At 41.4% G+C, this 20,343-nt stretch overlaps 1 protein-coding gene across 1 annotated transcript in view; it reads right to left on the bottom strand.

Annotated features, from left to right (window-relative positions):
* nfasca (neurofascin homolog (chicken) a) overlaps positions 1 to 20,343 on the bottom strand; it is a 167,856-nt gene that overhangs the window by 46,041 nt on the left and 101,472 nt on the right. Inside the window, exons 14-19 of the mRNA XM_063065364.1 lie at positions 19,026 to 19,192; positions 18,298 to 18,445; positions 15,719 to 15,843; positions 12,198 to 12,242; positions 2,797 to 2,898; positions 1,404 to 1,601 (exon numbers count right to left, since the gene is read on the bottom strand). Of these exons, the coding sequence (XP_062921434.1) occupies positions 1,404 to 1,601; positions 2,797 to 2,898; positions 12,198 to 12,242; positions 15,719 to 15,843; positions 18,298 to 18,445; positions 19,026 to 19,192 (785 nt within the window). The remainder of the gene's footprint in view (positions 1 to 1,403; positions 1,602 to 2,796; positions 2,899 to 12,197; positions 12,243 to 15,718; positions 15,844 to 18,297; positions 18,446 to 19,025; positions 19,193 to 20,343) is intronic.

Genomic DNA, 20,343 nt, shown 5'->3' with positions numbered 1-20,343 from the left:
AGGGGCGGTGGGGTTCATTACTGGGTAGAGGTGTTGATCAGCTTGCTGGTTTGGGGGAAGTAGTTGGTTTTGTCTCCAGTGGTCCCAGTGTGGATGCTGTGCGGACTCCTCCCTGATGGGAGTGGGACAAACAATCCGTAAACAGAGTGGTTGCAATCCTTTACGATATCGCTGGTCTTTTTCTGGCACCTTTCTGTATATATTGTACTGTGCAAATGTCTTAGGCACGCACACACACACACACACACACACGCGCGCGCGCGCGCACACACACACACACACACACACACACGCACACATATATATATACATATACACAAATATATATAGGTAGCTATGTTCCTAAGACGTTGGCACAGTACTGTAGTAATTCCATTTATTACACTGTACTGCTGTCGCAAAACAAAAAGAAATTTTACTACATGTGCTGCCTGACCTGCTGATGCTGATATGGGTCTGTATTGTGGACTAAGAGTGGGAAGAGGGCAGGCAGAGGGGAATCATGGTTGGGAAAAGGGGGAGAGAGAGGGAAACACCAGAGAGACATTCTGTAATGATCAATTAACCAATTGCTTGGAATCAAATGACCTTGCCTGGTGTCTCAGGGCTGGGTGTGTCTGCACCCATGCCTCACCCCACCCCTAGCACTCGTCCTCTGCCACCTATCCCACAACCCTCCTGCCGGCATTTCACCCTTGCCATTCCCAACAGCTTTTGCTCCCACCAGCTTTACAAACTAGCCTTCCGCTCCATGCTGACAAATACAGTACTGTGCAAAAGTCTTAGACACCCCAGCTATAGATATGTGCCTAAGACTTTGGCACAGTACCGTATGCCCCGATTCTGGTTAGGCTGGTGGTATCTCAGCCACTTCCATGGAGGATCTGCCAGAAGGAACCTGGCAAGAAGGCTGGTTGAGAAATAAGAGCAAGTCCTGCCCCCCCCCACCAACCCCTTCTATTTGGGTCATGGTAGTGTGGTGGTCAGCGGAATGCGATTACAGCACCAATGACCCAGGTTCAAATGAACCGTTCTCTGTAAGGAGCTCGTACATTCTCCCTGTGACCGTGTGGATTTCCTCCAGATGCTCTGGCTTCCTCCCACATTGCAAAGAAGTATTTGGTCACGTGGGTGCAATTGGGTGGCACGGGCTCACTGGCTGGAAGGGGTTGCTACCATGCTGTATCTCTGGAAAAAAAAACCAAAAAACTCCTGCCTTTGAAGCCAAAGTAACTTTTTAAATGGAATAAAGGAATATGTTTCGGGAGATGAACCCAGAATATTGACAATTCGTCTACGGGGCTTGGCTCTGAAGGCAGTGCCAGTTTCTCACATCATATTTTTAAGCCTATGAGCAAAGCCATTGAATCCAAAACAGTGGAAGGGCAGAGCAGAACTGCTACCTGCTCCAGTCGTCTGGTAACGTTCAGAGGGCAAGCTGGGGGCGCCTTCGCCAACTTCGTTCACAGCGATAACCCGGAACTGATAGTTCATGTACGGTGCGAGCTGCAGCACTGCCGAGTTGATATTGCCTGGGATTCTGGTTAGATTATGCCACTTCCGGGGCTCATACCTATTTTCTTCATACTGCACAATGAATTCTTTAATGAGAGAGAAAAAAACAAGAACATGACCTTATCAATGGATTTCAACTACGGGTAATGGTCTCCTTATTTAATTTCCCCATGTTATCTATTATATCTTAGCATTTTCAAAACCACTGAGACGGAGACCGTCTTCCAATGAAGTCATCATCATCACCATCATGTGCTGTGTCATATGATGTGGGCAATCATGGTCTTTTCATGACCATTCTGGTTCTTGGCAAATTGTTCTACAGAAGAGTTTTCCCATTGCCTTCTTCTGGGCAGTGTCTTTACAAGATGGGTGACCCCAGCCATTATCAATACTCTTCAGGGATTGTCTGGCCTGGCGTCAGTGGTTGCATAACCAGGACTTGTGATGTGCACCAGCTGTTCATATGACCATCCACCACCTGCTCCCGTGGTCCACGTGACCCTGATCGGGGGGCCAAGCAGCTGCTACACCATGCCCAGGGATGAATGGAGGGAGGACCGCCTGACACCTCCTTTAATAGAGACGTATCTCCACACTGCCATCCAATGAAGCAACACACAAAAACTGTTGGAGGGACCCAGCAGCATCTATTGAGAGGAATAAACAGTTGATTGAATGAACAGTCACGAACTGGTTCTGATGAAGGGTCTCAGCCTTGAACGTCAACTGTTTATTCCTCTCCATAGATACTGCCTGACCTGTTGAGGTTCCTCTCGCATTTTGTGTGTATTACTCTGGATTTTCTATCATCTGCAGAATCTCCTCTGTTTATGATCTTCCACTGAAGGTCTGGATTTGGTGTGGATACCTGCGTCGATATAAAGAAGGGGAACACATGCCAGGGAGACAGTTACCAATTGTTTTGGTAATTCCATCAATATTACTTTCTTAACCTCGGAGCAATCTGGATTTGCCAACACCTGTTCAGAATCTCAAAAGGAAATGTGGAAAGATCTGGCCAAGCCACATGAATTAACCTGAAGGGGAAATATCCTATCAAACTTTGAGGAATTGGAATATGATAAAATAGTAGCATGGAATTATAAAAAGTCATATTATCATCAGACAGAGCCAACATGGTTTTATGAAGGTGAAAACGTTTGACAAGTTTATTACAGTGTGTAACTAACAGAGTAGCTAAAGGGGAAAACAATCGATGCAAAAAGGAATAGAAAAATCAGGATTGCATCTTGTTGAACACAACTACTGGTCTCGTACCTGTGATTGGGCTGTTGTTTTCATCACCGGGAATCCAGGTCAATCTTATACTGCGGTCTTCTGGGTCCGTTAATTCCAGATCTCGAGGGGGTGCAGGGCGGTCTACAAAGTCAAAAAGCTTCATTATTGCATCTTGATGAATCCCTCCCTTTCAATCAAATCAACAAAACCAATCTTTTAAGGTTCAGCTCAAACTTACAAATTCAAAAAATAACTTAAAGTTAACCATAAGTAATAATGCAAGCTCACCTTTGATGTATCCCTGCTTTCCCAAACAAGTCAAACAAACCAAAACAGATCTTATGCAACACAGATGTTCATAGTCAAGTATGAGAACCAAGATCCAACAAAACATTTTACACAAAGAATGGAGATAGAAAATAGTTAGTTTATTTCCGTTCTTGTCTATCTCTGTTCACAGAAAAGGAATTTGGAAAGTCCATGTACAGTTTCCTGCTTTACAATAATGACTTGCTTACAATAATGACAAATCCTAAGATTTTGCAAACCCAGTCTAACATTACCCAGATTATCCCATTCATTCTTCCCCTTGATCAATTGCTGCACTACATTTAAAAATGCACAATGGGATAGTTTTCTGCAAAGTCATCTGACTCAGATGATGTGTAAACCAGAGGAAGTAAAACATCAGCACCACTATTACTGTCAGCTTTAGGTTAAAAGGAGAGATGTTCAAATCTCACTTCAGTGCCTTGAGCACAACAATCTTGTCAGGCAGTCCAGATGAGATGAGTCATGGACAGTGACTTTAAGATGACCTATTAAATTGGGTTTTATCAATTACATGACTCTATTCAAAAGAAAAAAACATGAGAATTTTCCTTGTGACAGGGTCCAAGTCTTTGTTTGTATGTAGCTTTTCACTGACTCTACTGTATTTCTTTGTTCTGTGGTGAATGCCTGCAAGAAAATGAATCTCAAAGTAGTATTTGGTAACATATACGTCATCTGATAATAAACTTACTTTGAACTTTGATAGTTATCCCTCCACTAATATTACAGTTGCTAGTTTTGCACAATCACTTGACTGTTTATGGGAGATTTCTGTGCATAAATTGGCTACCATGTGTTCTACACCACAGCAATGACTACACATTAAAAGTACTATATCAAATGTCACTGTGATGATTGTACGTTCTAGTATCAATTGTTTGGCGACAATAAAGTATAAAGTATTAGCTGTAACATGTTTAGGATGTCATGAAGACACTGTGGAGGGGATAGTGTTATTAACAGAATGTATAGTATTTACAAGGAACAAAATTTTAAACATATATTGTAAATGCATCTCAATTTGAGAGTTTTTTTGTTTGTTTCTAGCACATCTGATTTGAAAAGCTGGCTGTTATAGGAGTCAAACTGGACACAATGGAGATTGTGGTAGAACAAAGGACCCTACGGAAAATCCTGGCCATTCTGGACAATGTTTCTCACCCTCTGCAGACAAACCCTTGGCCGAGCAGAGGAGCACTTTTAGGAATAGATTAAGACAACTGCACTGCTTCAAAGAGCTGGAAATGAGGTCTTTCTTACCCTTGGCCATTAGGCTCTAGAATGAGTCAACCTATGGTCGGGGGAAGTAATGACCCCCACTCCTGTAAGACTGTTTGTGGTAACATTTTTTATTCTTTCTACTTCTCTTCTAATATTTATATCTGTGCACTAGTAATGCTACTGTGACACTGTAATTTCCTATGGGCTCAATAAAGTATCTATCTATAAAAAAGAGACACTTTATCTGGTACAGGTATTTTGAATTAGTCATTGGGTATATTTAAAGGGGAGGTTGATAGGTTCTTGATTAGTGACGGTGTCAAAGGCTACAGAGAGAAGGCACACCCTCCGACTGTGAGACTAACGAATACCCTGCCACCACCGGTCTTGTCACTATGACAACGAGCTATTTACTGTTTACCTGTACTGCACACTATATGCATTTCGAGTTATATTTTATTACCATATTTATGGTAATATTTTGACTTATGTGCTGTGCATGATATATGTTTTGTGGGTGCACTGTAGTCCAGAGGACCATTGTTTCGTTTGTCAGTACATATGTATAATAAAATGACAATAAATTTGAACTTGAACTTCAGAGGGATAATAAATCAGCCAGGGTGGAATGAGGGAGCAGATTTAATGGGCTGACCAGCCTAAATTTGCTCCTACGTTTTATAGTCTTATCTAGATTTTCTGCAGTCTCTGACAGGATTCCGGGAAACAGAGGCAGCGTGTATGAACTTCATAGCGGGCAGGCTGCAGGACGGGGCTCAAGCCAATGTTTGGCTCCATTTTGCCGATTAAAGTTCCCATTGTTAAGGAGACGAGCGAGACTGAAGCATCGAAGCCAGTGCAGAGGTTGAGCGCCGGCTGTGCCCAGAGAGCATTGCCCAGGGTTTTTCAGTATTTTGGATTTGCACTTGGACTCCAGACTCTTTTTTTAATCAGTCTTATTTTATTTTCTATGTTTTTTCACCCACTTTTCTCATTTTCTTTGTGTGGGGAGGGGGATTTGGGGGAGAGTCGATGTGCCTGATCTGTTTAGTTCATTTTTTTTAATGCAGGAAGAGAGATTTGAGGGTTCGATGTGCCTGTTCTGTTCTGTTTGTTTTTTTTTGTGCAGGAAGAGGGATTTCGAGAGGTGGGATGTCAATATGCTTGATCCACTTTGTTCATTTTTCTTTTGGGTGGGAGGAGGGATTTGGAGGTCGAAGTGCCTGATCCATTCTGTTTGCAATTTTGTGTGTGAAAAGGGATTTGGGGGTTGATGGTCAATGTGGCTGATCCATTTCGTGCAATTTTTGTGCGGGAGGAACGATTTGGGGGTTAATATGTCTGTTCTGTTTTTATTTGTGTTTTTTTTTTGCAGGGAGGTGGAATTCAGGGGATGATGATCGTGTGGCCTCTCTTTTCTTTCTTGGTTTCATGGCTACCCAGAGAAGAATAATTTCAGAGTTGTATACTTCGATAATAAATGAACCTTTGAACCATTGATAATTATTACATTTGCCATTCAAAGAATGTTCAGATTGAGACCACATCGGGAAAAATTTTCCTGTTTGTCAAAATTGTGCCCTGATATTTTTGACATCCATCTGAGAAAGTAGACAGTGTCTTGTTTTAGGGCAGCAGCTAAGACTGTGCATGATTCACCCTCAGTACTGAATCAGGGTGCAGTGTGGTATTTCAGCTCACTCTGACTTAGTGAATGTGTTTGACCAAAGTTTTTGTTTCCCAGAACTGCTCTTTGTGTTTGATTCCAGTGGACCTATACCAAATGGCAGTTTTTGTCTGTGTTTTGGGCTCACACCATTACCCAATTTGAGAGCAAGTAACAATTAGTTTTAATTTACACTTTATTGATTCTTCTGCATTATAGTGGAAGAAAGAGAAAGGAAGGACAGGGAAGGGGTGGGGAGAGAAACTGGTTGGCAGAAACAATGGAGAAAGGAAAGAACCAACTGCTGAATGTACACTAAGTTTCCACTTTATTAGGTACACCTCTACACCTGCTTGTTCATGGAAATATCTAATCAGCCAATCATGTGGCAGCATCTTAATGCATAAGCGCATGCAGACACGGTCAAGAGATTCGATCGTTGTTCAGACTAAACATCAGAACGGGGAAGAAATGTGATCTCAGTAACTCTGACTGTGGAATGATGGGGTGGTTTGAATATCTCAAGAACTGATCACTCCAGATTTTCACTCAAAATAATCTCCAGATTTTACAGAGAATGGTGCAAAAAACAAAAAAAAATCCAGTGAGCAGCAGTCCTGTGGGTGAAAACACTTTGTTAACGAGAGAGGTTAGAGGAGAATGGCCGGTCTGGTTCAGGCTGCCAGTAAGGTAACAATAACTCAAATAACCATGCATTGCAACAGTGCTGGGCAGAAAAACATTTCTGAACAAACAAACCATCCTAGATGGGCTATAGTAGCAAAAGACCATGAGCATACAATTGGTGGCCAACTTAATAGGTACAGGAAGTAGCTAATAAAGTAATCACAGTGTGCACATAAAATGGAACTGCCAAGTTCCTTGTCGATTACTGCAGCAACCTTATTGTCACTCACCTGTAAGGGCAGCAAGGACAAGTAGTACATAAAATTGAGCACCACATGACCTCATCGTGATACCACATAAATATGCAAATTTATGTGGTGGCACATTATCCTCTCCTGGTGCTTACTGGGGCAGAAGTTTATATCAGAGCCATCTACTCCACCAGGATCCATAGCTCAGTGCTTGGACCTTTCAGCTTAATGAAAACAGGAGACGGAATTAACTTTGCACACTTGTCTTGAGATTTTGAGTGCATTCTCAGCTATAAGGGTAGCAGCAAATTGAAGGAGGCGCAAGACCCACGAAAAGAACACTGAAAACTCGTTTCCCATCTGATATAAGTGAGATCCACACCTCAGTGCTTGAGCCCTTGAGGTAATGAGAGCAGGAGACAGAATTAACTTTGCAGACTTGTCTCGAGAATTTGAGTGCATTCTCAGCTATAACGTGAGAAAGACATAAGCACTATGAAAAGAATACTACAAACACTTTTCCACCTGCTGTTCTGAAAAAACGTTCTGTAACTAAGGATGGGTTAAACAGGGAAGTTGCAATGATCCAACTGGATCACCATAGTCTCCTCATTAAACCTAATGGAATGAGTATACCAATTCTCTTACCTGTTCTCAATGTTTAAACAGGTCAATGATGCTCTAGAGATCAACATTAATTAAGCCATTTGGTAAACCCCGTTTGCCCCTCTCTTTTTCCCAGGTCATTTTTTGAAAAGCTTCAAAATACTGCAATTAGAACCTTAGTGGTTGGAGGGTATAGCACAGTTGTGTGACGTTTTAGAAAGGGGGTTAAGACCACGGATGTTATCCTACAAATTCTAAGTTGGGTATATTACTGTGGTTTGCATTTAGGAACCATATATTGATAACTTCTCTCAGTTCTAAATGAAACTGGTGTACTGATCATCACTGGTTTCAGAGTAACTGTGTGGCCTGGTATAATAGGCCATAGTCCACATGTCAGGCAATCAATGCAATATAATCTCTTTAATTATGACACCCGGAAGAGAACAGCACTAGCACTTAACAGGATGGAACTGAGAGATCTGAGTTTGATCTGAAACTTCTCGTATCTAGGGGCATAAAAATATTTCTTTAACTTGTTTGTTTCTGAGGCAATTAATCTTAAACCAGAAACCTATCATTTCATTGGTGACTAATTTAATCCAATGTTTAAAGGCCACTTTATTAGGTACACCTGCACACCTGCTTGTTAATGGAAATATCTAATCAGCCAATTATTTAGCAGCATCTAATGCATAAAAGCATGCACACATGGTCAAGAGGTTCAGCTGGTGCAGCAGAGTCGAATTGAGTTGACTCAAGTTGAGGCCGAATTGGGGAGAGGTGAATTGAACGAATAGAGCCGAATTGTGGAGTATCGAGCCTGCACGTTATGGGCAGTGAGGAACGGAGGGCGACGATGTTGCTTGTTTTCATCACCGATTTGAGCCAGACTGGAATGCTGATTGTGGGCGGAACTGCTGAAGAGGAGATGAGTACGGAGGCCACATCTGCTGAGTTGATAAAGAGAATATCCCGCAGGATGAACTGCTGGTTGATGGATAGTGGAAGTGAGTTAGAGATGGATGTTGGTGAGAAAGAGGAATGGAGTGGAAAGAGTAAGAAAAGAAAACAGGTATGAGATGTCAAACTCTGAGGAGTCAGGGGACAAACAAAATAGGATAGCAAAACAACAGAAAGAAGATGAGATTAAAGCAATTATAAAACTGAGCGAAGATGGAGTGTCTTTTGGTGAATGGAACCCAATTCATTTGATGAAGATAATCAACAAACTTAGAAGTGAAGTCAAAAGTGCAAAGATTTTATGAAATGGATCGCTATTAGTGATTTGTCGGGATAGTACTCAACAAGGCAAAGTGAGAAGGTTAAATAAAATAAATGGCAAAAAAGTTCAATACTCAATACCCAATAATAGCAAGTGGACTAGAGGTATTATTTTGGGGATACCAACAAAAGTCACTATGGATGAGATTAAACAGAACATAAAAGGAGCAAAAATTATTGAGGCCAAACATTTGAAAGCTACAAGAAATGGGAAAAAGTGTGATAGTTTATTGGTTATGATTAACTTTGATGAAGAGAGATTGCCAACTAAAGTTTATTTAGGGTATATGTGTTATGAGGTCAGAATATATATACCACTGCCTTTAAGATGCTTTAAATATCAGAAATTTGGGCATATTGCGACGGTCTGCAGAGGGAAACAAAGATGTGGAAGATGCGCTGGAGAACATGAACACGGGAAATGTGAGACGGGAACTAGGCTGAAATGCTGCAGTTGTGGCGAGGAACACAGGCAGCTTATCAAGGGTGCGTTATTAGCAAGAAAGAAGCTGAGATACAATATGTAAAAGTAACTCAAGGGATCAGTTACATAGAGGCAGTGAAAGCACTTGCTGGAAAAGAGAAGGCTATCAAGCAAACAAATTCAGGGAATAATAAACTGGTGAATTGTGAGGGCTATAATATGATAAACAAGGATACACTAATAATGAGTAAGAAGGATTTTGTACTGTTTATGGAGGATGCAATTAACTGTTCAGTGCAAACAGACAAAAGAACCGAAAAAATTAAAATTAGTCAAGTCTGCAGAAAGATATCTTGGTATTACAGGGCTTGGGTGGGAAGTAGTCAAAGATGCACTGAATTGAGGATCAACAGTTCACAGGCAGGAGAAGCGGTAAATTAATTGCGCGCGCGCTCTCTCTCTCATATATATCACAAAGGAATGCAAAGAGTCTTATTGCAAATGATCAAGAATTTATGAAGTATGTATCAGAATTTAAGGGAAAAACCTCAGATTTTATGTTTACAAGAAACATGGTTGAAACCCAGGGTAAATGTACAGAACTCCAACAAGTAGAAGTACTCAATAAGAACAACTGAGTTGGAAAGAGATTGGACGAAACAGTACTGCATTTAAAGGAGATGGTTTCTGAAAAGATGCTTGTTGTCAAAAGTCAGTGACATGGAAAACAGATTAAAAATGAAGGAACTTATACCAAAGTTACAAAAGGAAAAAGGAATTTGTTGCTAAGTGAATTATCTACATTTGGATTATAAAATGGAAACCTGGAAACAACTGAGGAAGAACTTCAAGATCTCAATAAACAACTACAAGCTTTGATTCAAGAAAAGGAAAACTTGGAAATAGCAGATAGACTTGGAAAGCAGCAATTTTAAGTGTTAAGCATGCAATAATGAATATTCTCAAACAAGAAGCTTTTAGTTTTACAAATGATTCAGATGAAATTAATGTGATTTGAGACAATGCAATTATTTGGAAGCCACGTGACAGTTTATACGTGAGACTAGGTTATATTCGAGAATTTGAGTTCCTTGAAATTCTATAATTAATTATACATTCTGCGGAGGGCAGTAATACTCCTAGATGTGTCTAAACTGCCGGAAATAGAAGAAGAGGTTCAGCTGTTGTTCAGACCAAACATCAGAATGGGGAAGAAATGTGATCTCAGTAAGGCTCATAGATCTGGAGTGTTTTTAGGATTAGGATTAGGATGAGGGGCTAGGATTGGAGGATTAGTGTTTAACAATAAGGGTTTATGGTCAGGAATTTGTTTAGGGTTAGGGACCTGTGGTCAAAGTCTTGAGGCTGGGTCTGAGATAGACTGGTGAAGGCTACCAGTCCACGCTTGAGTGACATTAGTACTGAGAGCTCAGCCTGTTTCTTCTGCATTTTAATGTCACCTCCCTTGGATTTCATTGTTTCCCTGTTCACTTAGTTTGATTAGTGTTTATCTAGCTTTTTTCCCACTTTTCATCACCATTACCTGCCTCCGACTGCTGGGTTATGTTCAGGGAAATAACTTCATGGGGGAGAAAGGTAACCTTGCTCCTGTTGTGGTCATATTATTTTATGTGTTTCTTAAGAGTCCAATGTTTTTATCTAACAATCTATGATAACTCTATCTGATTTAATCTGACCTTTCTTGTTTAGCCTTGCAAGGGGCCTTTGATCTTAATGAGAACAAGAGATGTGAGATTGTCTTCTCAACTTGTTATGTAACTCTGCAATGACAACATCTGGGTACTACTTTGAAGATTTTTGGCTAGTCTACTTACTTACTACTCATTATCCTGTCTTTAGCTAGTTTTGTTTATAACTCTTGGTGTATGTTTAGCTGTCATAGTGAAGTTCTTGTTAGTGATTGTTCTTATCGAACTTGATTACACGATTTCTCATCCCTGTGTATATCTCCCAATCCAATATCTTTCTCTCATTGCTCTCATTTGCTTCTGGATCTCAAAGCTTCCAGGTACCAGGCAATGACTTTGCCCTGCTTCTCTGCTTTCAACAGCACTGATGTGTTTAATGAGTTTACTTCTCACACTTTCTGTGTATTCCCTTCATGCATAGTCATAATTTGTCACTTGAGATGATACTCTAGTTTATTGAAGTTGTCTGTCCTACAAACCTTCTTTAAATTTTTGAATGCATTTAGTTTTTTGTTTTACTGCTAATCTGCAGGTTTTTGACTTTTTTAAACATTTGAAAGCCGATGCACTCATTTGGTTGGAAGTAGTTTTTAAATTAGCTTGTGGATAAAGGATGATGCTTGTGGAGGAAATTGAACTGTCGATGTTTCAGGCCAGGATACATAAAACTTCTTATTGATATGTAGGTTTTCTGCTTTAGTACTGGGAAGATGAATCTCAGGGATGTATATTGCCTACATACACTGACAATACATGTACTTTGAATTTTTGAACTTTGGGATATTGTAAAATACAGTTGTGCTTTTTTTAATCAATTGCAGCCTATGTCTTTTTTTTGGCCAAGAGTTCTCTTTAAGAAATTGGACAAATGCAAATTAGACACACAAAATGCTGGAGGAACTCAGCAGGTGAGAATGCATCAAAGGACGGAAATGAACTGTCGATGTTTCAGGCCAAGGTACAAGTTACTTTTTTTTAATATGTAGGACTTTTACTTTAGTGCAGGAATTAGTGTTGTTAATGGTATTATTGAAATGCATTTTCTTCTAATTCACTGGTAGCTTGGTAGACTTGACTTTATAGGTCAAAATAAGAGGTTGAGTGTTCATACGATTTCAGGCTTTATTTTATTTGGAGTCATTGATCTTCCCCAGAATACCAAGACAGAGCAGAGAATGTAGTGCCTGTTAGGGTAAGGATGTCAAATGCAGTTTACATCCAGACCTGGTCACAGTTACCCCTGTCTTGTGGACCATTTGAGTCTGATATTACTTGGCACAAATTGTTAAAAGGCTTGACATAGTTAGTAAGTAGATTACCTTTTAGTACAGCAGCAAGCGGGGTAATTTGGGTGGAGGGAACAACTGTGAATGTAAGAGGAAGGATGATAAAGTTTAGTTTCGCATTGATCACAAAATGCACAATATAAAAATAACAGTTACATTGAGGAATAGCAGATAACCATCAAGAGATATATTGGATTATGTAGTCAAATTCCCAATGCATTCAAACCAACACAACTTTTCTTGAGAATTCTTCAGTGTTTTAAACTCAGCCAGCTCCATCATGGGCACTACCATTGAAGACATCTCCAAAAGGCAATGCATTAGAAAGGAAGCATCCTTCACTAATGAACCTCACCATTCAGAGCATGCCCTTTTCTCATTACTACTGTCAGGGAGATACAGGAGCCTGAAGATACACACTCAATGTTTTAAGAACAGCTTCTTCCCCTCTGCCATCGGATTTCTGAATGGACAATGAACCCATGAACACTACCTCACTTTTTTGCTCTCTTTTTGCACTACATATTGAATTTTGTGTGTGTTTGTATAAATTGAATTAATATAATATAGTACATGTGTATATATAACATTTATAGTATATTTTATGTATAGTACCGGTACTGCTGATGCAAAACAACAAATTTCAAATGTGTGATAATAAGCCTGGTTCTGAGGTCCCTTGTCCCACTGAGTTCATGCTGGCTCTGAGAGCATTATTGTGAGTATTTCATCGGTAGCCTATTCTCTCTCACATACCCATTAACTTCCCCTCATTAACCTGCCTGAACTCAGGTCAATTTACAGTTGCTGATTAACCTGTTGCATGCTTCTGGAGAGTGGGATGAAACTGGAGCACCCAAGGACAACCCAAACAGTCACAGGAAGAACATGCAAACTCCATATAAGCAGCAGCTGTGATTGGGAGTGAACTTGGGTCAATAAAGCAATGAGGAAACAGCACTAACTGCTGCACTTGTGTCACACTGTTCGGTACACTCCCCTTCCAACAGCACCTGACTGAATCACACCATAATGGGGAGTTCTTGACTAATTCACTTACCTAATTCCAGTTGAGTAAACCTACCAATCTACAGCACACAGAATGGGTATGAATAAACTTCAGCAACGGAGTTCTGTAGTCAAGTTTTCTGCCTTAAAGCCTACAGGTATTTCTGCTTTGAATCAGTAATTATTCTTTTGTTAAACAAATGAATTATTGTTAAGAACTGGCACACAGTATTACTTTCAATCTGCAACAAGGTTGTTGTAAACACAAAGACTCCACCTCTGGGTTGCTTATCCATCATTTCTGCCTTGTTCAACTTTTATTTCTGGTGGAAATAGAATGTGTAGCGTGATGCATTTCCCTGCTAATGACTGATGGTAAAATGAAGGGTTAAACTTTCTGAACACAGACCCTTCAACACAACTCATCCACACTATCCAAGCTGCCCATGTGAGCTAGTCCCATCTTCTTGCATTTGGCTCATATAACTCTAAACCTGCCTTATGTACCTGTCTAAATGTTTTTTAAATGTTGTAGGGCCTCTACAGCTGCTTCCGGTAGCTTGTTCCACATACCCACCACCCTCTCCCCCCCCCATAAAATCTATCCCTTTTAGGTTTTACACACCCCTAACCTTGGGAATAAAAACTGTGACCATCACCTTATCTATAACTCTTCATGATTTTTTACAACTCTATAATATCACCCATCAGCCCCCTATACTCCAGGGGGAAAAGCCTCAGCTTATCCAGAGGAACACTCCTCTTCTTGATTTCTATGACCAAGCCAGATTTGGTTCCAATTTACCAAATCACCATGCTTCCCAGGTGACCAAATCTTCAGGACTAACTTACTATCTATCTATCTTCTAAAAATGTTTGCCCTGGCACTAGTTTAGTTTGGTTTGGATTCTGTAAATTAAGGATGTCACAACTCAGTATTTGTCACAATGACATCATGATATGCACCAACCCACTTACCATCCGTTCCTAATTTAAAGACTTGATAGTTGATGGAACAAAGGAACTTAGTTCATCCTTGATATTAACTTACTTGCATCTTCTAATAGGGGATCTCATGTGTTCTGAAATAATCTGTTAGTGTTAGTTAATCTTCAAGTTTATTAAACAAAATTAGAGCACACAGTATTGAGAGTAACATATAGTGATGATTGAGCATTGGTTAAATGTCAGAAAATGGAGCGGAAATAATAAAGTAATTTGCACATTAGGTGGTTGTGCCTGGGGATTGCTGCTGGACCCTCAATTGATCACAATATAAATGATTTGGATTTGGATACCAGTGTACATGTGAGGTTGGCTGGCAATATTGGGAATGTAAGGAGGTTGGAGAGAGGCTTCAGGGAAATATGGACAGACTTGATCAATGGACAAAGGAAGGGAAGATAGAATATCTGTGGAAAAACATGTACCAGTTTGGTAAGATAATTGGTGAGAGATGGACTGGTGCTAGTGTTCAGCTGGTGTCCATGTACATGTATTTGAATAACTGAAAGCACACCGTGCAGTTAGGAAGGCAAGAGGTATACTGGCCTATATGAAAGATTTCAGTACTAGAGTAAAACAGCACTGAAATTATTTTGGGTGAGTTTTCATGGAAAGAACTTTTAAATCAGATGAGCACTTCTGAAGCAAAGGTCACTGTGCCTTAGTCTTCATGGCTGTCCATCATTTAAAGTTATTTATTTTGCCTGAGCTGCTGAACTTTGATGGACAAACACGAGGACTTAATGTATCTCATTGTTAAGGATCTACTCCTTTCCCAGCGTAAAAGACGAATAAACTCTTCTCGGGCTTTCAGTCAGATACAGGTATCGATTATGACTGACATTTTGATGACAAACTCTGCCATCTTCTTCAGGGATGATGCTTAAGCATATCTAGTCCAGTGTATTTATACCCCTGTTGTTTGTCCTTCCTGATTGGTTAGTCCTCACCCAATCAGGTTTCTGCTCTCCCACCTAGTTTACAATTGAATTCCGTTCTTACATAGAGCGAGATCTTTGTCTGCAGTTTTGGGAGCACAGGAGGTGTATCCATTTGAGTTTCCTGGAGAAATCGGCAGTAGCAGAACATGGTATTAGCAATGGCCATAGGATTGAGCTAGACGGCACAAAACTACTGTGCCACACCACTGGCATTTGGGACCACCTGGTAAAGGAAGGCATTGAAGTAAAACTAGAGGAAAACAATTTAAACAAAGATGAAGGTCTCACTTTAAGTAAGAACTGGAATTCGATTGTAAACAAGGTGGGAGAGTGGAAACCTGATTGGATGAGGACTAACCAATCGGGGGGATGGACAACAGGGAAGCACCACCAGATCAGTCTTACCAGTCATCATCCCTGAAGGAGATGGCAGAATTTGTCATTGACTCGTCGGTTGTAAATGATTCCTGTACCCATCTGGAAGCCCAACAGGAGTTTATTCGTAATGCATCTCAGATTCCCCTTAAATAATTGATTAATCCACTTCATTTCCCATTTGGTGACTTGGAACTGCAGAACCAACAAGATCATTAAATTTACCTAGAACAGTGAGACGTGCCTTGGCTGAATCTCTGTCCAGGTCTGTGCGGGCTACACAGGTGTAGGTTCCTTCATCTCGCTCAGACACATTGATGATCGTTAAAGAGTCCTCATCTTCCTTTGCCCTGAAATTAAACATGGTCTTGTCATTTCCTTTTATTCTTTCCTTAAAGTACTAGTCCACACCCATGCACTGGCCCATATGGGCCACTGGGGTTAAGGTTTGGACCTAAATGTTTGAGGATCTGACTCTTTCCAGCGAACCAGAGGAAGCAGGTTCAACTGTATGTTGAAGAGAAGTTTGGATAGGTACATGGATGAGATGGGTAAGGAGAGCTATGGTCCCAGTGCGGGTAGATGGGAGTAGGAAGAAGAGCAGGTCAGGATGGAGTAGGCCCCAAAGGGCCTCCTTCTGTACTGTAGTACTCTATGACCTTAAGTGCCCTCTCAGATTCAATCAGCTCCTCTGATATGGGGAAGATGCTTACTAAGATGGGACAGTCACGCACAGAGAATTCATTCCCAACAAGAGTCTGACTGAGATCACCAAGGGTGTGGCCCAACCTGATTAAGTATGGTGCATCCAAATCAGGAGATGGCATCCCTGTGTGTGACTGTCTCATCTTAGTGAGTATCTTTCCCACATCAATGAGATGTTGATCGAATCTGATGAGGCACGTGCAGCCACAGAGTATTGCAGCACTAAGAAAGGCCCTTTGGCCCATCTAGTCCATTCCAAACTAGTCTTCTTTCTAGTCCATTTGCCTGTGGCTGGACCAAAGCCCTCTATACATCTCTCATCCATGTACCTATCCGAGCTTCTTTTAAATGCTGTAATCAGTCCCATATCTACCACTTCTGTAGGCAGTTTGTTTCACACTCGCACTACGCTTTGAGTGAAGAAGATCCCCTCAGATTCCTTTTAAAAGGAGAAAGGTGGTCACCTTTCTGCGCCTGGATTCAGTTGACCGGTTATCAATTCTCTGGTGCCATTGGAACTGGTTTTCCAAATTTACAACAGTGGCAGTAGGCTCCACCCTTCGACAGTGGCAGTAGGCCCCACCCTTCAATGGTTGTCGTGCACTTTATTTTCCATGGATGAAGACTTGGACATTAATGCCACCCTGCAGCTAGGCAGAGTTGAAAGCAAAAAAAGTCCAGATGCTGCAAATCTAAAATTTAAAAAAAAAACTGAAAATACTCAGCAGGTGGGGCCACTTCTGTGGAAAAGGAAAGAGAACTAACATAAAATGTTGAACAACAAAACTGACATTGGGCCTTCAAGCTGAAACATTAACTCTTTCTCTTCCCACACAGGCAGTTTAATCTGATGACTGTTTCTAGCAATTCCTGTTTTCATTAAAGTTGACTTTGTACTCTGAGTATTGAGATCCTGCAGATGATGAAAATCTAGAGTAACACACACAAAATGCTGGAGGAACTCACAATACGTCAGGCAGCATCTGTGGAGAAGAATAAAGAATCGACATTTCAGGCTGAGACCCTTCATCAGAACTGGAAGGGAAGAAGGAAGAAGCCAAAATAAGAAGGTGGGCGGAGGGGAAGGAGTACAAGCTGAAAGGTGATTGGTTAAGCCAGGTGAGGATGAATGTAGGCCTGAAACGTCCACTTCATTCTTCTCCAAATTGATAGGTTCTCGAATGGTAAAAAACAGAGTCACAGTAAGAATGGGGTTGAGGAAAATAAATAAAACCATGAGATATAGGAGTAGAATTAGGTCCTTTGGCTCATTGAGTCTGTTCTGCCATTTCATCATGGCTGATCCATTTCCCTCTCAACCCCAATCTTTTGCCTTCTCCCTGTATCCCTTCATGCCCTGACTATTCAAGAATCTATCAGCCTCTGCCTTAAATATAGCCAGTGAATTGGCCTCCCCAGCTGCCTGTGGCAACAAATTCCACAGAAATTCCTCCTCATCTCCGTTCTAAATGGACGTCCCTCTAACCTGAAGCTGTGTCCTCTGGTCTTAGACTCCCCCACCAAAGGAAACTTCCTCTCTACATTCACTCCAGTGAGGCCTTTCAACATTCGATAGGTTTTAATGAGATTACCCCCTCCCCCATTCTTCTAAATTCCAGTGAGTACAGGCCCAGAGCCATCAAATGCTTCTCATATGATAAGCTTTTGAATCCCAGAATCATTTTCATGAACCTCCTTTGAACCCTTTCCAATGTCAACATATCCTTTCTCAAAGGCCTAAAACTGCTCACAATGCTCCAAGCGAGGCCTCACCAGTGCCTTATAAAGTCTCAACATTACATACCTTGCTTTTATAATCTAATCCTCTCGTAATGAATGTTAACATTCCATTTGGTTTCCTCATCATTGATTTGACCTGCAAATTAACCTTTAGGGGTGACTGATTGGTGGCGCACATTCGATGGGCTGAATCGCCTAATACTGCTCCTATCTCTTATGATCTAACCACGAGCCTTAAAAGTAAATGAAAATGAGTGAACAATCTGTGCCGTAGTTCCAGGTACCCGGGAATGGATCGGGTCAGCAGATGCACCATACCAACGTGAAGATGATGGCGGCCAGGAGGATTCAGCACTCACCTCCATGGTAAGGAGAGAACTTTGTCGTCTTTCAGCCAGGTTACCTTCAGTCGCAACGTTGGATCGTGCCTCACTTTACAGTCAAATCTGGCAGCATGTGATCTCTTAACTGCAATGGATTCTGGGGCCTTTATAATCCTTGTTGGTTCTATATTAAAGACAGACAAGTGAAATACAAGCAACACAAAGATGCTGGAGGAAATCGGTGGGTCAGGCAGCGTCTATGGAGGGAAGTGGACATTCAACGTTTCGGGTCAAGACTCTTCATCAGGACTGAAAGGTAAGAGGGGAGATGGCCAGTATATAAAGGCGGAGGGATGTGGTGGAACAAGAGCTAACAAGTGATAGGTGGATGGAGGGGAAGAGAGTGTAAATAGAAGCTGAGAGCTGATTGGTGGAGATGGCAAAGAGGTTACAGATGATGGAATTTGATAGGAGGGGAGGGCGGAGCATGGAATCAAGCGAGGAGGTAGGTAGAGTGAATGGGAACAGTGGGAGGAGGGTACCCAGTAGGACGAGTGTGCGAATGATGGTCAGATGCAATGGGTGATGAGAGGGAGCTGAGGTGAATGTAGGAAGAACTGGGTGGATCAGGAGAGAGACCAGGGACAAAGGAGAGCAGGTGAACAGAAAATGGAGAATTCATCGTTCAAAAAGGAAAACAAATTTTGTGTCAAATTGCTCTAAAGGTGACAAGAGTCTTTGCTGCATTGCACAACAAACCTTACCTTTGACTTCCAGCCGCAGCCTGTTCTCTGCCTTTCCCAATGTGTTGGTTGCTATGCAAGTGTAGGTTCCCTCATCTGACTTCCGAGCCCGACGCAGCTCCAAAGTGCCGTTGTCGTGGATGATGTAGTTCCCACCATAAAGATTATTGCCCTGTCCATCCTTAAACCTCAAATCATAAAAGAGCCACTTCAGAGAGAGAACGGAACTTCAATTAATGGTACAAGGTGATGAGCAATGAAACACAGAGAAAGACAGTTTGACTCATGCTGGGTGTCCCACTGTGTCTAATAGAATATTTATGTGCTGCATCCCACCCAAATCCATGTGGGAGAATGGATCCACACAGAGGCCAATGCCAATTTGGGAATATCCCCCACCCAGACCAATAAACTTACTCTTCACGATCCCTTTTTTCCCTCTAATTCCCCAACTATCGCAATTTTAGCAGGGGTTCCCAACCTGGGGTCCACGGACCCTTTGGTTAATGGTAGGAGTCCTGCTCAAGAGGCTCCCCATCCAGGACGTATACCAGAAGTAGCACATTCGCAGCGCCCTCAGCATTGTCAAGGACCCCGCCCATCCGTCCCACAATCTCTTTGATCTCCTACCATCAGGCAGAAGGTACCACAGTGTAAGAACAAGGGCTGTTAGGCTGGGTAACAGTGTCTTTCCCCCAGAATCTGAGACTTCTAAACACTCTGCTCCCATCCAGTACACATGACTTATGATGGTGCCAGTAGCATTTTACTGTTGTATATTTATGCAACTATATGTCGTCAATGGACTTTATGTCAACTTGTACATCTACAAATGTTTTATTATCTGTTAATATAGAACCATACAACACTACAGCACAGAAAACAGGCCATTTGGCCCTTCTAGTCTGTGCTGAAACATTATTCCACTAGTCCCATTGACCTGCATCCAGTCCATAACCCTCCAGACCTCTCCCATCCATGTACCTATCCAATTTATTCTTAAAACTTAAGAGTGAGCCCTCATTTACCACGTCAGATGGCAGCTCGTTCCACACTCCCACCATGCTTTGAGTGAAGAAGTTCCCCCTAATGTTCCCCTTAAACCTTTCCCCTTTCACCCTAAAGCCGTGTCCTCTCGTAATTATCTCTCCTCCTCTAAGTGTCTATACCCCACATAATTTTGTAAACCTCTATCAAATCTCCCTTCATTCTTCTATGCTCCAAGGAATAAATTCCTAACCTGTTCAATCTTTCCCTGTAACTCAACTCCTGAAGACCCGGCAATATCCTAGTAAATCTTATCTGCACTCTTTCAATCTTACTGATATCCTTTCCTATA

This window comes from Mobula hypostoma, chromosome 13, assembly GCF_963921235.1.
Source record: "Mobula hypostoma chromosome 13, sMobHyp1.1, whole genome shotgun sequence".
Lineage (NCBI taxonomy): Eukaryota > Metazoa > Chordata > Chondrichthyes > Myliobatiformes > Myliobatidae > Mobula > Mobula hypostoma.
This window is presented reverse-complemented; position numbering and strand designations above follow the sequence as displayed.